The sequence below is a fragment of the Desmodus rotundus genome, chromosome 1 (assembly GCF_022682495.2).
Source record: "Desmodus rotundus isolate HL8 chromosome 1, HLdesRot8A.1, whole genome shotgun sequence".
Lineage (NCBI taxonomy): Eukaryota > Metazoa > Chordata > Mammalia > Chiroptera > Phyllostomidae > Desmodus > Desmodus rotundus.
The window spans coordinates 1,686,283-1,704,388 of NC_071387.1; the positions used below are offsets into that span (position 1 = coordinate 1,686,283).

General features: G+C 65.6%; 1 protein-coding gene across 4 annotated transcripts in view; it reads left to right on the plus strand.

Annotated features, from left to right (window-relative positions):
• Window positions 1-9,157, plus strand: part of RXRA (retinoid X receptor alpha) — a 77,369-nt gene extending 68,212 nt beyond the window's left edge. For all 4 annotated transcript variants that reach the window (XM_053919079.1, XM_053919075.2, XM_053919072.2 and 1 more), the window contains exons 5-10: window positions 2,788-2,957; window positions 5,188-5,317; window positions 6,091-6,223; window positions 6,866-6,957; window positions 7,308-7,413; window positions 8,883-9,157. In XM_053919079.1, coding sequence (XP_053775054.1) covers window positions 2,788-2,957; window positions 5,188-5,317; window positions 6,091-6,223; window positions 6,866-6,957; window positions 7,308-7,413; window positions 8,883-9,030 — 779 coding nt within the window. In that variant the 3' untranslated portion in view covers window positions 9,031-9,157. The remainder of the gene's footprint in view (window positions 1-2,787; window positions 2,958-5,187; window positions 5,318-6,090; window positions 6,224-6,865; window positions 6,958-7,307; window positions 7,414-8,882) is intronic.
• Window positions 9,158-18,106: the final 8,949 nt, after the last annotated feature.

Sequence of the window (18,106 nt, forward strand, 5' to 3'; positions counted from 1 at the left end):
CCTGACTGACAGGCCGTCGGATAAGCGCCTGATCCCACAGGACCCTGCCGACCTCTGCCCCCACTTGGACTTGGGTCGAAAGCGTGCAGGAAACTCTCTCACGCCCGACACCTTGACTCCGCAGAGCCCCCTCAACAGCGGGAGGGGCAGCTGGGGGCTGGCACTGGGCCGGCCGCCCCCAGGGGAGCCTGGGGGTTCTGGCTGGGGCGAGGGGACGCTACCTCCTCGGGCTAATGGAGGATGCTGCAGGCTGACAGCACCTCTGCTGGGTGGTGAGCAGACTCATTGCATAGCATTCCCGGGGGAGGTGGGGGACCAAGGCCCGGCTGGGAAGTGTCATTCGGCCAGCCCTCCACCCGGCCGAGCCCGCGCCTGTGGGCTGGAGCGCAAGGTGCAGTCCTGGGGGGCTTCCCAGTCTGATGGGGGAGGCAGGCCCTGGCTGGGGGTTCCCAGTCCAAGAGGGGAGACCTGGCTCCCACCGGGGGTGCCACTGGCCCAGGCTGGAGAGGCCCCACTGCTGCCCTGCCTCTCTGCTTCCTCCCCCAGGAAGGCCTCTCCCCGTTTCCTGCACCCCGGCTCCAGACTCCAAGGGACTGGGGTGGGGAAACAGCAGCGTCTGGTGTGTGTGTGCACGTGCGTGTGCGAGCCCAGGCCTCGGGGGCCCGGCCCGAAGGCCGTTGCTCTCGGTATAGGACTGAGGACGCTGGGGACCAGGGAGGCTAGGGACTTGCTGGGGCCACCACGCTGTTAGGGGTAGAGCAGGGTCTGGGACCTGGGCCCTGCCTGGCCCGGAGCCTGCCGCCCTGAGCTGCCCACAGTCCTGAGAGCTCAGCCACGCCCCGTTGGCTGGCTGAGCCTCAGTTTCCCCACCTGGTGAGAGGAAGTGGTCAAGCTAAACTGTGTGCTTCGTAGCTGTGTCCTGCCCCTGGGGGTTGAGAATCCTGTCCAGGAGGTGGACTTTGGGGGCCCCTCCTCAGGGAGCCTGGGTTCCGGGTCCTTGTCGCCCTGGACCGTGGCCCAGTTAGTTCATGCAGCTGCCTCCTGCTTGGTCGGCTCTGCTGGCTTGTGACCGTTCGTTGTGGCTGAGAGGGTGACCCGGAACCACGCCCCTTCCCCATGGAGGGGCTGGGGTCCAGCCGGCCTCCGAAGTCCCACTGGTTCCTTGCCACCTGCCTGCCAGCGTGAGCTCCCCGCCCAGCCCGCCTGCCGTCAGACTTTCCGGAAGAGTCAGGCTCGCACTCGCTTGGACTCGAGGTTCCCTGCCTGGCTCCTTGGCCCAGCTGGCGCCTCTTGCTGGTGTTGGCCAGCCCATCCCTGAGTCTCACCCTGGCCTGGGGGCAGGTCTGCATAGGCGAGGGGAGGACGCAGGGCCTGGCCTCGGAGCCCTGTGGCCCTGGAGAGGCGCACAGATGGATCCCAGCCGATCGTGGGGGATGGGCGAGAAGCCCTTGGCTCTGGGTGGTGGGGAGGTGCTAACGGGGCCTGTAACAGCTCTGGGACCCACCAGGCCTGGGGGACCTGCGGCAGGATCCGGGAGCCCTCCCGCCCCAGGGCAAGAAGGAGTGTGCAACCGACCTGTTTCTAAGGGCAGCAGCAGCAGCGCCCTCCCTGTGCCCCCAGCCCTGGCACTTCCTGCCGGGGTGAGCCGCCCTGCTACTGGGTTGCTGCGGGGTCCCGGGCCTAGGGGCTCTGCAGCTCAGGAATGTCTCCATCTCCCACTGGGAGCCTCGTGGGTGGGGGTGCAGCCCCAGGCGGTGGGCCCTGCTCTGCCTGTCCCAGCCTTCCCCAGGGGTCTGTGGCCTGGGCTTGAGCGATGCGGGGGGGGGGGGGGGGGGGGGGGGGGCCCGTGCAGAGGAGTTTCCGTGCAGCGCTCTGCAAGCCGCCTTGCCCAAGCTCCCTCAGCGGGGTGGGGGCTGAGCAGCCGGCCCAAGGAGGCCCCACGAGCCTGCTCTCGCTCAGCAGGACCACAGGAGGGAGGGCTCAGGTGGGCCCGGGGTGGACCCTGTCCCGGTCCTGCTCTGGCCACACACCGAGTCTGGGGAGCCCTGGGAGCCTCGGCCTGACACGCCGGCTGGCTCATGCCGTCATGCATGACATCATACGTGCGTGTACAGAGCCCCTCCTGCCCCGTCCCAGGCCATGGCTTCTCTGCCTGCTCCTCTCCTCACCATTTCAGATCCTTGGGGTCCCCCTCCAGAGGGGAGGGGGGAGACGTGGGAGCCAGCCCAGGCGGCTGTGGAGAGCCCCGGGAGCCCCCCGGGGGCTCTCCGTGGGGTGGATGGCCTGGCTCTGGGTCCTCGTGCTTGTTTGGGGCCTGCGGGCGACTTCGGGGGGTCCTGGCCCCTCTTGGGCGGCTTGAGCTGTGCATGCTCTCAGGCCGGAGGTCTTCACACCCCCAGTGCGGCTTCTCTGCCACGTGGGTCTTTTGGGCAACAAGAGTTGAAGTAAACCCCTTATTCTCCGCCTCTTCCGATTGGCTTCCCTTTCTGGGCCCCCAGCGCCCAGCCACCTCCTGGCTCCCCATCTGTCCAGTCCCTGCTCTGACCTCAGCATCTGTCCCTGGTTTTCCTGCTCCTTTGGTCTCATTGCCCCTTCCTCCGGGAAGCCATCCAGGCTTTGCCTGTGTCCATGGCCCATCCCAGCTCTTCTCTGTCCATGTTGGGATCCCTGCTGAGCCGCCTGCTCCGTGAGAGCTGGTCTGCCCTGGCGGTGCCCGACCCGGGTGGGTGCTACGTGCTCACCTGTTGAACGGGCCAGTGAGCGGCGGGCGGGCTCTCCGTGTCTCAGCTGTGCAGGAGGAGCGGCAGCGGGGCAAGGACCGGAACGAGAGCGAGGTGGAGTCCACGAGTGGCGCCAGCGAGGACATGCCGGTGGAGAAGATCCTGGAGGCCGAGCTGGCCGTGGAGCCCAAGACCGAGACGTACGTCGAGGCCAACATGGGGCTGAACCCCAACTCGGTGAGTGCCGCCCACCCATGCAGCCCCCCGCCCACGCGCCCCCCGCCGGGTGCAGCTTTGGGGAGCATGGGCCCCGTGAGCCCCCGGGGCCCACTGAAGAGGCAAGCGGCCGTGTCCCGGTGGGGCGAGTGGCTGTCGGGCCCCTGGGATCAAAGGCAGGACTTGGCACTTCGGGCCTTGTGTTGTCTCCTGCCCATTGTCCGGGTGGGTGTCGGGGGCCTGTGCCTGCCACGGGCTTGGGGACAGCGTCCTGTCTAGGCTTCCTCTGTCTCCCACGGGGGTTTGGGGCTGGGACCAGAGCTCTGCGGCGACCCTGAGCTCACCCCAGCTCGGTGGCCCAGCGCAGCCTGCACCTCCCCCCGCCCCAAGCCCGGGGCCTTTGCACGAGCTGCCCCTACCAGCTCCTCAGACTTCTGCAGGGAGCCCCTTTTTCTGGGGTTCCCCTCGGCCCCCTGCCAAGGTGGGTTTGGCCCTCGCCCCCTTCACAGCTCGGAGCACGTGGTGGTCACGTGGCGGTATGCGTGGCCAGTGCGTCCTCCCCTGCCACTAGGCCTGCCAGTCTTTGGTCAGGGGCAGTGACCCCTTCCTATGGGTGGGTGCTCACACATGGCCGTCACCCCCATCTAAGAGTGGGGGTCCCCTCCTGTCTGCTCATGAGGCTCCAGCAGGCTGAGGCCCCCGCTTCCTGAACTCTTTGATGGGGCGCCAGCCGCAACCCCATGACCCTGGGCAGTGCGGCCCCGCCCCACCCTCGGTCCCCCTCTCCAGTCCCAGTGGTGGGTGGGAGGCCAGCTGTGAGGATTTCATGATTGAGCAGAATCTCAAAAAAAACCGCCAAAACCTGGGAGATCGAGAAAGGGCTGCCAACTTTTAATTTTTGCCAAGTAAGTACGTTATTTGGAAATCCATCTGGCACCTGACCTCCCGTTGGCTTCAGAGGTCGGTGGTGGAGGTGCAGACAGATCGGGGGCCGGGCGTCTTGCGGTGGGGGGTCTCCCAGGATCCCACCGCCCCGCGCGCCCACCTCCTCCGTCTGACCTTGCGCTGCGGCTCCCTGTGGGTCCCCCTGCCAGATGCTCCTTAGGCCCCTTCCAGCGGGCGGGCGGCCCCGGGAGGCCCAGGAGGCCCAGCTGGTGGCTCTAGAGCCCTGGGGGAGCGTCCAGCCTCTGCCTGGGGTCCTGCTGTCCATCCCCCGGGAAGGGACGGTCCTTTCCACTTGGGCACAGGGAGGCCCATTTGTCTGACAGTCGGGGCTCAGAGGAGTTTGGTGTTTGCCGGAGGCCACACAGACGATGAAGCTGGAGCCCCTCCTGGGCCCTCCCCCCCGGGCCAGGCCCAGCCTGGACCTCCTGCCCCCACAGCCCGTCCTCACCCACCGCAGGTGCACAGGCACCTGTGCACCCACCTTTGAGTCCTGGCCTGCTCCCTGGGCTGGTCTGTCTGGGCCACTTGAGGGCCCGGGGTGGGCGGGCTGTTGGCCGGGGCTTTCTGGAAGGGCCTCTGCTGCCTCTCCGCCTCTCTGTGCCACCTCTGAGCCTGGTCGGAAGAGACAGCGGGGGGCGGGGGGGCCAGAAGTGCCCTCCGGCCGGGCCACGGTGCTTCAGAGTCCCGCACGCCCCAGCCCCCAGCTGTGTCTCGCTTCCTCGTCTGTGACACAGGTCACCTGGCACCTGCCCCCTGCGGTGGGACGGGAAGACTCACGGTCAGATGGTCTTCCTGTGGCTGCTCTAGCAAATGACCACGAACTGAGGGCTTTAAGCAACACAGATCTTACTGTCTTTCCCTTCCCACGGCCAGAGTCTGAACGCAGCCCCGCGGAGTCCCGCCGGTCTGTTGGCTGGGCTGGTTCCCGTTTGGGGGCACACCCCCGCCCAGCTCCCCCAGGACTACAGGCCTCACGCTGCAACTCAGGCCCCTCCCTCCAGCTTTATAGCAGCCGGGCCCTCTCCCCTCCTACCTCTGCTCTGTCCCTGTGTGTCCCCCGACTCTGACCTCCTGCCTCCCTCTCTGAGAACCCCTTGATGATGTGGGACCCCCGCATCACACAGGGTCACCTCCCGTCTCAGCCCCCTGAACTCGATCATGTCCTCAGTGTCCCTTTGGCCGTGTGAGGTCCCAGGCCTGGGGACCAGGACGTGGGCATCTTTGGGGGCACACTCAGCCCACACGGGAGAGCAGGGCCTGGTCTGGGCGGAGTGTGTCCTCACCACGGTCCCTCCGTCCCCCCCAGCCCAATGACCCTGTCACCAACATCTGCCAAGCGGCGGACAAGCAGCTCTTCACTCTGGTGGAGTGGGCCAAGCGCATCCCGCACTTCTCGGAGCTGCCGCTGGACGACCAGGTCATCCTGCTGCGGGCGGGTGAGTGGCCAGCCTGGCAGGCAGGTGGGCGGCCCTCCTGGGGGTCGCTGTCCCCCCCCTCTGTGAAATGGGGCCTATTCCGGCTCGGTGGGCCGCTGGTCAGGATTGTGTGGGGTAATCCCTGAGACAGCCCGCCAGGAACCTTCTGAGCGCCCGGGAGGGGTGGTTGGGGCCTGTACTGTGGCTGCCGGTACTGACGGTGGCTTCGTGTGCCCTGGTGATAGGAGCCGTGGAAATAGCTGGGTGCAGAGCTGCCTTAAGTTGTCTTTCTGCACCTTTTTAACCCCCGGTGCCTGCTCTGGCTTCTCAGCTCGAGTAACCGGGCGCCGAGGCGGCCTGAGGCTCTCACCTGCCTTGTTCCTGTCCCGGGGCTTGTGTACTGGTGTGGGGGGTTCCACGTGGCACACGCTGACCTCTGAGAGTCTGCTGCTGGGCCCAGAACAGCGGCCGCTGTTGATGGCCGCCCCAGGAGGGCAGGGGAGCTGTCCCGGGTGCTCTGAGGTGCCAGCAGCCTGCTCTTGCAGGAGGACTCCCCCCGGGCTGCCGAGTCTGGGAACGCCCGGGTGCACCGTGGAAGTGCTGGTGCCCAGATGTAGGGGCTCAGGAGCCACTCCTCTGGGGCACGTTTGTGGGGCAGGGTTCCACGGAGTCCACTTTGGGAACCCTGGCTTGAGTCCCCTTGGGGGGGGGCGCTCATTGCCACCGCACACTGCCTTTGCAGGGGCGGTGGGGGGGCGGCGGGGGGCCAGCCACTGAGCCCTGTGCCCCTCCAGGCTGGAACGAGCTGCTCATCGCCTCCTTCTCCCACCGGTCCATCGCCGTGAAGGATGGGATCCTGCTGGCCACCGGGCTGCACGTGCACCGGAGCAGCGCCCACAGCGCGGGCGTGGGTGCCATCTTCGACAGGTGGGGCGGCAGCTCTGCCTGCGCGCCCGGCCTCGTGGCTTGGGCCCTGTGTGCGCAGGTTTCCAGCGTGGGACGTGGAGGGAGGTGCGGGGTGGAGGCGAAGCCCTTCCTGAGTTGGGCCCTGGGGCCTTCGCACCTGCAGTTCGTGCTGTGGTCCCTTTCCTTCCCGCTTTTCTCTGAAGCTCTGTGCGCGGGCGGGAAAGCTGCGCTTTCTGAACAGCAGAAGCAGCTCGTGCTGTGGCCGCGGTTCTTCGCAGCTGGGACCCTGACGCCTCCCGGGGGGGGGGGGGGGCGGCGTGGGCCACGCCTGCGCCAGCCCGCTGCAGTGGGCCGGGCTGGGAGGGCCCCCTGCCGCTCGGGGTCTAGGGTCCCTGACTCTTCTCGGCTGGGCTGTCACGAGCTGCCTGAGTCTGCAGGTTCCGGGGTGAAGTCCCACGTGCAGACCCTCTCCCAGGCCTCTGCTGGGAGCCGCCTCCCGGGGACTGCAGGGGCCAGGCCTGGCGAGGCCCTGTCAGGGCAGTTCTGTGGGTTGGCCTGGCTCTTCTCAGCTGCCCTGCGGGGCCACACCTGGCTCGCTGAGTTCTGCACGACTTCTGGGGCCCAACGAGGAGCACAGCCTGACGTGGCCCTCGGTGTTCGCAGGGTCCTGACCGAGCTCGTGTCCAAGATGCGGGACATGCACATGGACAAGACGGAGCTGGGCTGCCTGCGCGCCATCGTCCTCTTCAACCCGGGTACGGCCGGCCTTCCCCTGCACGCGCTGCCCCAGCCCTTGTGAGGGTCCCCCTGTGCGGCGGGGCTCCACCGGCCACACTCGCCCTTAGGGGTTTGGTGAGGCATCCAGCTGGCTTTGTCCCGGAATCCTGGGGTCCAGAGGGGACAGGCTCCCCGGAGCTTGCAGTGCCGAGGGTCTGGAGCCCAGACAGTCCACGCTGTGTCACTGATGGGTGGCCCTGCCCTTGGTCCCGTGGGACCAGCCTGTCCCCGCCTGAGGTGCTGCGTGGAGGGGGACTTCTCGGAGCCACACAGGTCCCTGTGGCTTCCCGGGGGAGGGGCGATGACCTTCGGCCCTTCTTCCTCGCAGACTCCAAGGGACTCTCGAACCCGGCCGAGGTGGAGGCCTTGCGGGAGAAGGTCTACGCGTCCCTGGAGGCGTACTGCAAACACAAGTACCCGGAGCAGCCGGGGAGGTGAGCCCGGCCGCCGCCCGCAGGGCGCGGGCCTCGCACTCTCGTGTCCAGCCCGCCCTCCACCCCGGGCCAGAGTGCCGCTGGCTGGCGCCTCAGGCCCTTCTGTGTGCTGAGAAGGCGGCACCCTCCTGGCATGCCCAAGAGAGGACGGGTGCTCTCCTGGCCCCAGTGCAAACATGCTCGCACACTTCCCTGCAGCCCCACTGGACAGAAGGGCCCCGTGCTGGCACACAGTAGGTGCTTGTCTTTGTGAGGGAGCAAAGAAGGTTGTGCTTCCCCCACCCCTGAGGGGAACACTGGAGGCAGGGCCTTGGCGCTCACCCCCAGCGAGGGATGGGTGCTAGCGCATAGTAGGTGCTTTGTAAACACATGCAGAGTGGAGACGTGATGTGGTCCCAGAGCAGAGCTTGCCTCTGCCCGCCTGACTGGGCTGGGGCCCAGTGGGTGTCAGGAGAAGGGAGCCAGCTCAATGATTATACCCCATCCCTGGAAAAGGGTACCTCCTGGTGGGGGTCCAGGACAGTGGCCTCCCCCCGCCAGCCCACCAGCCGGCGCACACAGACTGGCGCACACACGGTTAACGGTGGCCAGCTGCCGGGCTCTCATCTGGTTTGGTTTAAAGAGCAACTTCCCGGATGGAGGACCGGGGACGGGCTGGAGCGGCGGGCCTGCTTGTTTTTCCTGGCTCCCCGCCGCAGCATCGTGCCAGCTCAGCAGAAACAGCTCGAGCTCTGGCCCCTGTCCAGGCTGCGGGCTGCGTTTTTGCCTAGAAAATGCGGGTTGCGTGGCAGCCCACCACAGGGCTTGCACCCCCCAAACACAGGCATTGTTAGCAAGCTGTGAGGCCCCTGCAGCCCCTCGAGGATCCGAGAGGAGAGGCCCGGACTGCATGTACAGGGGCCTGGGGCGGATGGAGGCGTCCCTGGAAGGGACACTGGCTATCTGGCCGAGCCCGACATTTGCCCTCCTAGGGCAGGGACTCAGGGGCGTCTGGGCGTGGGCCCGGCTCCAGTAGAGCTGTCTCGGGGGGAAGGGCTGGCCTGGCCTGGAGTGGGGCGCAGGGCGGGGCTTGCTCGGCCCAGACCTCTCCCCAGGCTCGGGGCCAGCTCCACCTTCGGTCACCCCGCTGCCGCCAGTGGTCCTGCTGATCGCCAGCTCTCCCCACTGGGCACAGCCCTGCTGTGGCTCCCCATTGCCCGTGGGGATGGCCCATGCACGTCAGCTTCTCCACAGAGCCCTTGGCAGCCTGGCCACCGTCTTGCCACTGGCCCTTGCTGCCGGATGGCCGCCCTCGGGCCTTCTCTCCAGGTCTCCGTGCCCACCGTGGCTCCATCGCCAGGCCCTGCCCCACTCTGTCTCCGCTGCCCGAGGGGCCCTCCTTTCTCTTCTAAGGCTCCGCACAAGCTGGGCCCAGGGCAGGGCCAGGGCCGCTGCTGAGCTCACGTCCAGCTCCCACTTCGCTCCCGCAGGTTCGCCAAGCTGCTGCTCCGCCTGCCCGCCCTGCGCTCCATCGGCCTCAAGTGCCTGGAGCATCTCTTCTTCTTCAAGCTCATCGGGGACACGCCCATCGACACCTTCCTCATGGAGATGCTGGAGGCCCCACACCAAATGACTTAGGCCCTTGGCGTCCGGCCGCCAGCTGCTGTCCTCGGCGAGCCCGTCCCTGCCCCTTCTCTGCCTGGCCTGTTTGGACTTTGGGGCGCAGCCTGTCACTGCTAAGCCTAAGAGATATGTTGCCACCCTCGTTATTTTCAATACTGCTTGTCTTTGGACCCAGCAGGGAGTGGCTTCCCAGGGCGGCAGCCCGAGTGGCAAGGACTGGTGTGCCCCCAGCCAGGCCCGTCCGCTCCCAGGGCAGCCCCCGGGGTCGCAGGCCCCTGTCCCCGGAGCTGCGGCATGCCGGAAGGGTGGCTTTGTGTGGGTCACCGTTGTCCAGGGTTTCCTATCTCCCTCGCGGCTCTCCTGTTGGGAGTGCTGCCCCCCACCCCCGCCAGCGTGGCCCCACCCACGATCGGGGTTTGCGGAGAGATGGGTGAGGGGTCGGTGTTTTGTCCCAGAGGATTCCCGCCCCCCCGCCCTGGGAAGCTGAGGGTCTCGGGGCCAGCAGGCGTCTCTTCCTTCACAGTGGAGGGCCAGCAGCCCCTTTTCCAAAGATGACTCCCAGCTCTGCCCCAAGCCAGTCCCAGCACAGGAGCCGACTTCTGTGCCAGGTTTTGGGGCCACCTCAAGGCTGCAGGGAGGACGGCCGCCCCCACACCTCAGTTTTCTCTTTGCATTGTCGTTGTTTCCGCTTCTCCCGCCACCCCTGCCCTGCGCCCCTCGGGGGTTCCGCCCCACCCAGTGTAACCCCCTGCAGGGCTCTGGTCTGCTTGGCCTCAGATCCTCCCTCTCAGTCCTGGTGCCAAGGCCAGCCCCTGCTCTGGAAGCCCTGCCCACGTGGCTCTGCTGCCTTCTCCTGGAAGTGACAGCCCCCAGGAGGCCCGCAGGTGCGAGGGGAGGTGGGCCGCCTTCCCAGACAGGGGCTCTCGGGAGAGGCCCCCTCTTGGGGGGCTGCTCTGTCTACCACACTCTGGGAACCGGGAACCACTGCGTGCCACCCTCCTGCGCCTGGGCTCGGTGCCCCTCAGGAACAGGCTGGGGTCGGGGGGTGGAGCCTTTGGTGGGGGCCCCATCACACGCCTGCTGTGGTTGAAGACGCCCGTTCGGCCCAGCACCTCCTCTGCAGGTTGAACTGGCCTCTAGCACCGCAGTCCATCCCCTCGGTCTGTCCCCTCACCTCACACCCACCAGCCCAGTGTGGGCCTGAACAGGGGGCTGGATGCGGGGATACGGGTGGCGTCCTGTCCGCTGAGCCAGGGGGGGCATGCTCCATACTGGTGGCTTCCCTCCTGCCGCCCCCATCAGCAGCTCTAGGCAGGAGTGTTGGGTGTGCCGTCCCCAGTCTGTGTCCCCAGAGGGCACGGGGGTGTCCCTGGCAGGCAAGAGGCGGGCCTCCACAGGGGAGACGGCCCCTCCTCGGGCACGCCCATCCGCGCACTGTCCGAGGCGTGCCGGGGCCTGCCCTGCTGCCCTCCCACACTGTCCCCGGAAGTCTTGGCAGCCCCTGGAGCACGGTGGTGACAGGCAGTGATGCCGGCATTCTCGAGCTGTTCCCTTCGGTGCCCCCCCGCAGAGGGGATGTTAAACTGCCCCCCCAACACCCTGGTGCCTTCTGCAGCCAGACGCACCCTGCTGTCCATGCCCTGCTCCCACTGTCCCAGGGGCCTTTTGGGCGGCTCCAGAGAAAACCCAGGTGCTGGTCCTCGGTTGGGGGTTGGCTTCTCCGAACGTCACTGTCACCAGCCTTGTCACCGGCCTTGAATTCCGTAAAGGAGGGAGGCCCCCAGGCTGCCTCTGCCCGAAGCCAGAAACCGCCCGCCCCTCCCCCACCAGTGTCCAGGCTCCTGGGAGCTGACCTTCCCTCTTCACCAGTCCGCTGCCATTGGCACCCTGCACGAAGTTCTGTGTGGACCAGTGGGACGTGGCACGTGGCACGATACTCAGTAGAGAAGTAGAATTCTCATTTAACCAGATCTTCTGTAGTGTTACCAATCTGGTTCAATTAAGGTGATTTTTTTGTAATTATTATTATATTGGTGGGACAATCTTTAATTTTCTAAAGATAGCACTAACATCAGCTCGTTAGCCACCCTGTGCCGGTCCCCGCCTTGGCCCAGCTGGACACTTCCTGGGCCCTGGGCCAGCTCCTCGGCAGCGTCACCGCCCCCTGCTGACATCCGGATGGGGCTCCCATGCCGGTGGCTGAGAATCAGAGAGATGGCCGAATCCTGTGTTTGGAAAGTGTTGGCAAAGCCGGCTTGCCCCACCCCCTACCCCTTGGAAGCTAGCCTGCTGGGACGTTCACTGATACGGCCCCGTGTCAGCCATTAGTCAGTCACCTGGAAGAAGGCGTCTCTGAGAAAACTCAGCCCCTGGGTTTCCCAAGTCTTGGTGCGCCCAGGGGACTCGGGTTGGTGCCAGGGGGAGCGGCCGGGCCCCTCCTGTGCGGTCCCCGTGGGTAGCCAGCTGATGTTGTCCCCATCACCGAGCTTGGGCGTGGGGCCCGGTCCCTGCCCTGCGGGAGTGTGGTGTAAGGCGTGTGAGCCGCACAGAGAATGCACGGGGCCGCTCGCCACCCACAGGCCGTGTGTGCGGCTCCCGGCGTTTCCTGCTCATTTTTAATTGAGACTTTTCCCTGTTTTCCGATAAATTTGCTTCATGTGAGCAAGTACATAAGGACCCCTCCTTTGGTGAATCGGGTTTGAATGACTTATCTCAAGGCAAGGAGCTGCATCTATTTTAAGATGCTTTGGAGCTGACAGCTTCAGGCGGTCCCCACCCTTAGCCTTAGCAGGGACGCGTAGCTGGCGCTTCAGAGGTGACAAATACAGAGAGTAAAGATAAGAGAAATGTCTAAAGCATCGGGAAAGGTAAAAAAAAAAATCTATTTTTGTACAAATGTAATTTTATCCGTCATGTATACTTGGATGAGACGGTGGGAGGGGGGGCTCGTTCTGTTTCTGCTTCAGCGAGAGGCGAGTGTTCTCAGTGACCTGCTGGGACGGGAGACGGAGCAGGGGCCGCGACTCCACGACGTGGCACAGGCGTGGTGGCGCCCTGCGTGCGCGGGGAGCTTGCTTTCGGGCCGTGTCCCTGCCACCACCGCTGCCCGAAACTGACTGTAAGCGCTGCCCCAGCGTGACTGGCCCATGGCGCTGGCCACGGGCCGGGCGACAAGCATCGGTGTGTGAGTTTCGGAAAGGAAAAAGAAAAACGTGAGAGGGGAGACAAAATATGAGCGTTTAAAAATACAGCATCGCCTTTCGGGCCTCGTTTGTTCTGCTGACATTTTGTGTTCGGGTGTGGAAGTTGGCAGTGCAAAGGGGCTCGGGGGGCTGCCTGCTGTCCCCGACCCCACACGGGCCGGGTCTGGACAAGGCACATCACCAGAACCCCACACCAGGCCGCCTGGGGCTGCTTCCAGCCCAGTCCACTGCCGGTGCAGTGACCCCCAGAGAGGGACCCTTGGCATCTGCGGGCCCTGGCACAGCCCTCCTGTGGCCGCCTGCCAGGCCCCAGGCAGCCCTCGCCACGGCGTCCACGCTGGCCGATGGGCAGGCAGCTTACAGTGGCACAGTGAACAATGTCCCCTGACTGCCCCACAGATACCTGCACGGCGCCCGTCTGCCCCATCCTGCCTGACAAGTGCCCTTTGTCCCCACGCTGTCCTTACTCCCCGGGGAGGCCCCGGGCAGCCTGGGGTGGGGTTGTTGAGGGCGGGGGTCTTGGACAGAAGCCATCGAGTGTGAAGGACACTGCCAGCCGGGATCCGTGACAGCCTGTCAGGCGGGGACACCCAGCATTTCCCTGGAATGCGCCCACGTGTGCACACGCACACGCATGCAGGTGGGCGGTCATGTACAACACGAGCGCTCACACGGCCCCATGCCCCGCAGGTGCTTGGTTTGGGAGCGGTGGGGACGGAGGGGCCTCGCAGGCCTCCCGCGGTGGAGCTGGACATCACGGCCTCCCCATGCCAGGGCGGTGGCTGCACACTGCCCATCGGCGCTGCTCTCTGGGCCCCTGACAGCTGGGTGACAAGTGCCAGCGGGGCTCCGGAGCTGCAGGAGCGACTGCTGTCTCTAAGACCTGTAGCCATGCCCAGGGCTGATTGCCCAGCTTTGGGGGCCTCACGTTCCCCCTCCCCCCATCAGGGCTCTGGACTCGCCCAGCAGGATCCAGCTGGGACCTCCTGGACCAGGTTGGTTGTGAGAGCCACAGGGGCCGGGAGGGAGCCTTTGGGGACACCCGCCCTGCTCCCCCCACGGCCCCCCAGGTCTTGGCTGGGACCAGCCTGTTCTGTGTTCCCGTCACAGAATCTCACACGTACCAGCCCTGGGTGCCTTCCTGGGGGCCCTGGAGGATTGGGGGTTGCCTCCTAGTCAAGGGGCCTCGTTCTGCCTCCCACATGCCTGAATCCTCTGCGGGGCGCACCGAGTGGGACCCTGGTCTCTGGTGGCCCCGCTCCCCAAGCAGGGCCCCACCAGCACTGAGCATGGCCTCCAGAGAGTGAGAGAGGGAGCCCAGCGGGGAGGCAGCAGGCAGGGCTGGGAGGACTGCACGGTGGGAAGGGCCAGGGGCAGGAGGGCCCTTGAGCCCCCACCCCCCACACCAGAGCTGGGAGGACGGTCCCGACCTCCTGACAAGCCCTGTGCGGGGCCCGGGCAAGTGATGCTTGACTGTTACGGGCGGGGTGGGGCAGGGCAGTGACCAAGATGCCCCCCAGGGAGCACACCTGGGCTGCGCACTTACCCAGGGAGTGCAGTGAAGGGGGCCGTGCTGAGCTTCCCCCAGGGAAGCAAGCGCCCCGCTGCCTGCACTTGCCATAGCGACTCCCGCTCAGGACAGCCCCCCTGGACCAGAGATGCTGAGCTTGGAAGTGTCTCACTGGCGGGAGCAGGTGCTGACAGCGCAGTCAGCAGGGCGTGGGGTCCGTAACCTTCAAGGCAGGTGGGGCGGGGCTTCTGGGTGGGAGGCTGCAGGGCGCCCACCTTGGACCAGGCCCTGTGCTGGGGCCAGGAGCCTGGTGCTGTGCAAGGGCCAGCCCTGCCGTCCAGCAGGCAGGAGGGGCATGCGTGGCTGATGGGGGCGTTGTGGGGAGAGGCCCCGGGGCTGGGCAGAGGACGCAAAGGTCAGAGGAGTGGACGCCACTGCTGGGCCCAAGGGGCAGCAGCACCCGCAGGGACAGGGACCCAGTGGGACTAGGTGGGAGGGGCCCATGTGAAGATTTCAGTCCCCAGCACCCTAGTGCCCAAACGGTCCCATCTGTCCCCAAACTCGGGGCTCCCCAGTGGCGTTAAGGACTGACCCTGGCCAGGACAGGGGTGAGGCCAGTGTGGCACACTCCTGGTGGCCCAGCACGGAGCTCGAGGACAGTGGCCAGACTCTGTCCCTCAGGGGTGTCCAGCCACTGGTGACCTCTCAGACTCCAAGTGTCAGAGCGGAGTGTCCATTTAATATTTCCACCCACCCTTTCGCTGCAGAACCTTGTATGAAGACGCACAGAGAGCCCCGAGGAGGCTGGGAGGAGTCTCAGCCCCCGGGCCGCACCCCTGCCTGCAGACCTTTGGGAGGAGTCCTGGGGCCGAAAGTGGGCCCAGGGGCCAGAGCAGCCCAGCCCCCGACCCCTTGGTTTTGACGGACACCCATAGGAACCCCGGGCTATCAAGACTGCCCTGGGTCCCTCGGAACGGAAGCCCTGGCACCAGGTGCCCCAGGTGCGAGGTGGCACTGCCCCCTTCTGGTGTCGCTGAGGCAAAGCCCACCCAGATCCCGTCCTGTGCCTTCCCCATCCCTTCCCACCTGTGGTGTCCCCTGCAGCCTGCTGCAGGGCAGCCAACTCCCTGGACGTGAGATTCACCCGGAGCTTTAGGGGACCCTGACCCCCGGGCCACCCCCGGCCGATTAAATCAGAAGGTCTGGGAAGGGTGGCCGGCCGTGGGCTTCATGAATATGCTGGGAGTGGGCCCTGCAGCCCTACTGTGTGCTTAGCCTTTCTTCTTGGTGCGGGTCCTGACCTCCCTGGGACTCAGTTTCCCTGTCCCCACAAGGACAGAAGCCCCCATGTCCCAGGGCCATTCTGAGGAAGGTATACAAGGGCCTCGATCAACCAGAAAATGCTCTGAAGTTGCCACTTCCTGCTTCATTCTGGTGTGAAGGGGCCTTCACGCAGGGACCTGGGCCAGGGGTGGGGCTGGAGCCTTGGAGATTCGGCCGGGGGGTTCGCCTCTGGCCTGGGTTCCAGGGCTTGGGGCCCTGGAGGGGGTGTCTGGAAGGGGCCCAGAAGGTGACTGTGTCCTTGAAGATGGAAATCCAAGGGCAGGTCAGAGCTGCCTGTAGGGGTGAGTGGGAATCATGGAAAGGGGACTTAGTCTGTTCATTCACTCACTCACCCACTCATTCATTCACTGGACAAACTTACCAGGCCCAGCCCCTCCCACCCTAGGGGCTGGCTACCCCACTAGGGCAGGAAGTCGGGGGACAGCTGTCCCCGACCCTGAGCCTCAGGCCCTGTCTCACCCTCTGGTGGCCCCAACCTAACCTGAGGGTTGGCTGTGGAGTCTGTGGCCCAAGGCCCGTGCACACAGTAGGGCCGAAAAAGCTGTGGGGACCCCTCTCTGGGGTCCGCAGAGAGGCGGTGGCCCGGGTTCCCCTGGGGAAGCCGTCGATGAAGCCACTCACTGTGTGCGACGCCGTCCCGGTGGATCTAGGACACCGGGCACCTGCCAGAAGCCCCCGCACCTTCTAGCACAGAGGGCGCCTCGCCGTGTGCCAACGGGAAAATGACTTAGAGGGCGGGCAGAACCCCAGGACGGAGCACGGGCCGTGGGAGGACGTGACCTGCCTGTGACACAGCGGGGCGGAGGGGACAGGCAGTGGCCCAGCGGCCTGGGGGTCTGTGCAGGGAGGTGGCCAGAGCTTAACGAGCACCCGTGCCTCATGTGGTGGGCACGGTTGTTTCCCGGGGCCAAAGGTTCACGGCTGAGATGCCGCCGTCCCGGGGCCCAGGAAAGGAGCAGGTGACCGTGGTGGCAGCCAGGTTTGTTGGCATGCAAGTGACCGACGCAGGGGTGGGGGGTGGGGGAGCTGGAATAATTGGGGTGGTGAGGGGCCAAGCTGCAGGCACAGCTGTGCTTCACACGGGAGGCTACAGATAGAAACCTCTGTGTGTCTGCGTACGTCACGCCGGTTCGGGCGTGCTCGTCTCCTGGCTCCGTAGCCCAGGGCCTGGAAGCAGCGCCCCTGGGCAGCGAGCCCCCTGCGCCCAGACCTTGGCCTCTACCACCACCAGACATTGGAGGAGCAGGGCTTCTGGGGACAGGGCCGCTCCAGCGCCAGGAAGGAAAAGCTCCTCGCGGGGCCAGATGGTGAAGGAAGAACGACAGGAGCGCAACAGAGGGGACGTGGAAGGGACACAGCGCAGCCAGCCCAAGCCGCAAGAAAGGAGCTTTGGGTTGTAACTCAAAGGAGAGTGTAAATGCTCACGAGTCCACACTCGTGGAAATAGGCAGTCGGACACGTGAGCCAGTGGTGGAGAGGACAGGCCCCCTCGCAGAAGGGTGCTCTGGGGCGCGGGACCCAGCACCCCACTCCTCCCGGGCCCAGGGCCTGGCGACTTCCCTGTAAAGTGGACAGTGTAGGAAGGGACAGGAAAGAGGGACTTCACAGAGATGGGAGACACCTGGCCAACATGCCTCAGGAAGTGACCAGGGTCAACACCACAGTGACGAAGCAGGTGACTGGGGCCTCTCTCCTCTGTGATCTTGTCCCCCAAACCCACCCAGTGTAACCGCACGGAACACTCCGGGCCTATCCCCATTGAGGGCCTTCAACAAGGACATGACCGTGACCGTGAGTGGTCCCGCTCACAGCTTTCAGGAACACGGCAAGTCTGAGCCGGGGCCCTCTCCAGAGGAGCCCGAGGAGAGCGCCGCGGCTGTGGGTCCTGGGAGGGGCGCCGGGACAGGAAAGCCCCAACGAGGTAGGTACAGGCATAACGGCACCCAGCGTGGGTTCATCAGCTCATGGCCAAGCTAACCTAAGACATCAGCACTGGAGGGAATGGGGTGGGGCCTATGGGGTGGGGGCGGGGTGGGGGGCCTGCGCTATTCTTGCACCTCTGGTCACTCTCAAATGATTCTAAAATAGAAAAATTTCCTTAGAAAATGAAAGCAGTGTGTATACACAGAAAAGCCCCGTACTGTTGCCTAAATACTCGTGGAAACCAACTGTTTACCGAGGACCTGGTGAGGTGGTGCAGCTGCTGTGAGTACGGACTTGGCTGTCCCAAAGGGAGCCCGCATGTGGCCTTTATTAATGTCCCATGTCCGGGAGAGCCAGGGGAGGAAGGGTGGGAGGGAGAGCGCGAGGAAATGGTGGGGGGGGACTGGTGTCCCGTGGGTGCTGGGTGGGGGCTGACCAGCCCCCTGCTAGGCTCTCCTCCATCTCTCCCTACCTCTTCCCCGTGCCCCCCACCCCAAGGTTGGAATCCCTAGCTAGGTCCCTGTAGCTTGTGCTGGAGCCTCAGTTTCCCCAGCAGTGAGAGCCTTTCTGGAATGGGGACGATCCCAGTGGCGGAACCGCTTCTGTCAAAGTTGCACGCGGTAGCCCAGGCTGCAAGGCCTCAAGGTTCCCTGTGCGGGCGGGCGGGAGCAGCCTGGAGAGCCAGGCTGAGGCAGGGTGTTAGCCTGGTCTGGTGGGTGGCACCCAATTCCGCCACCAGGGAGCAGCATCGCCTCGCGCAACGCGCCGGGTGTGCAGCTGGGTGGTCTCTGCTGATTGGCTGAGCCCTGCTCGTCTCCCTGGCAACCGCCTCCCGCCTCTCTCCCAATGCCCCGCCCTCCGCCTGTGGGGAGGCTGATGGGCAGGACGGAGCCAAGGCGAGGGACTGAGGACCACGAACAGTGCGGCGGGGCTGCAGCAGCCAGGGGCCACCTGCCAGCATCTCTGGTTTCACCTTGGCTGAGGGGTTCCCCTTGTCCTCCAGCTCCTGTCTTTCCCACATCCTGCTCTGGAAACACAGAGCGGAAAGAGAGGGAGCTCTCAGAGCCCCTGGGGAAGGCAGAGGAGCCCCGCAACCTCGTGGCCCCCACAG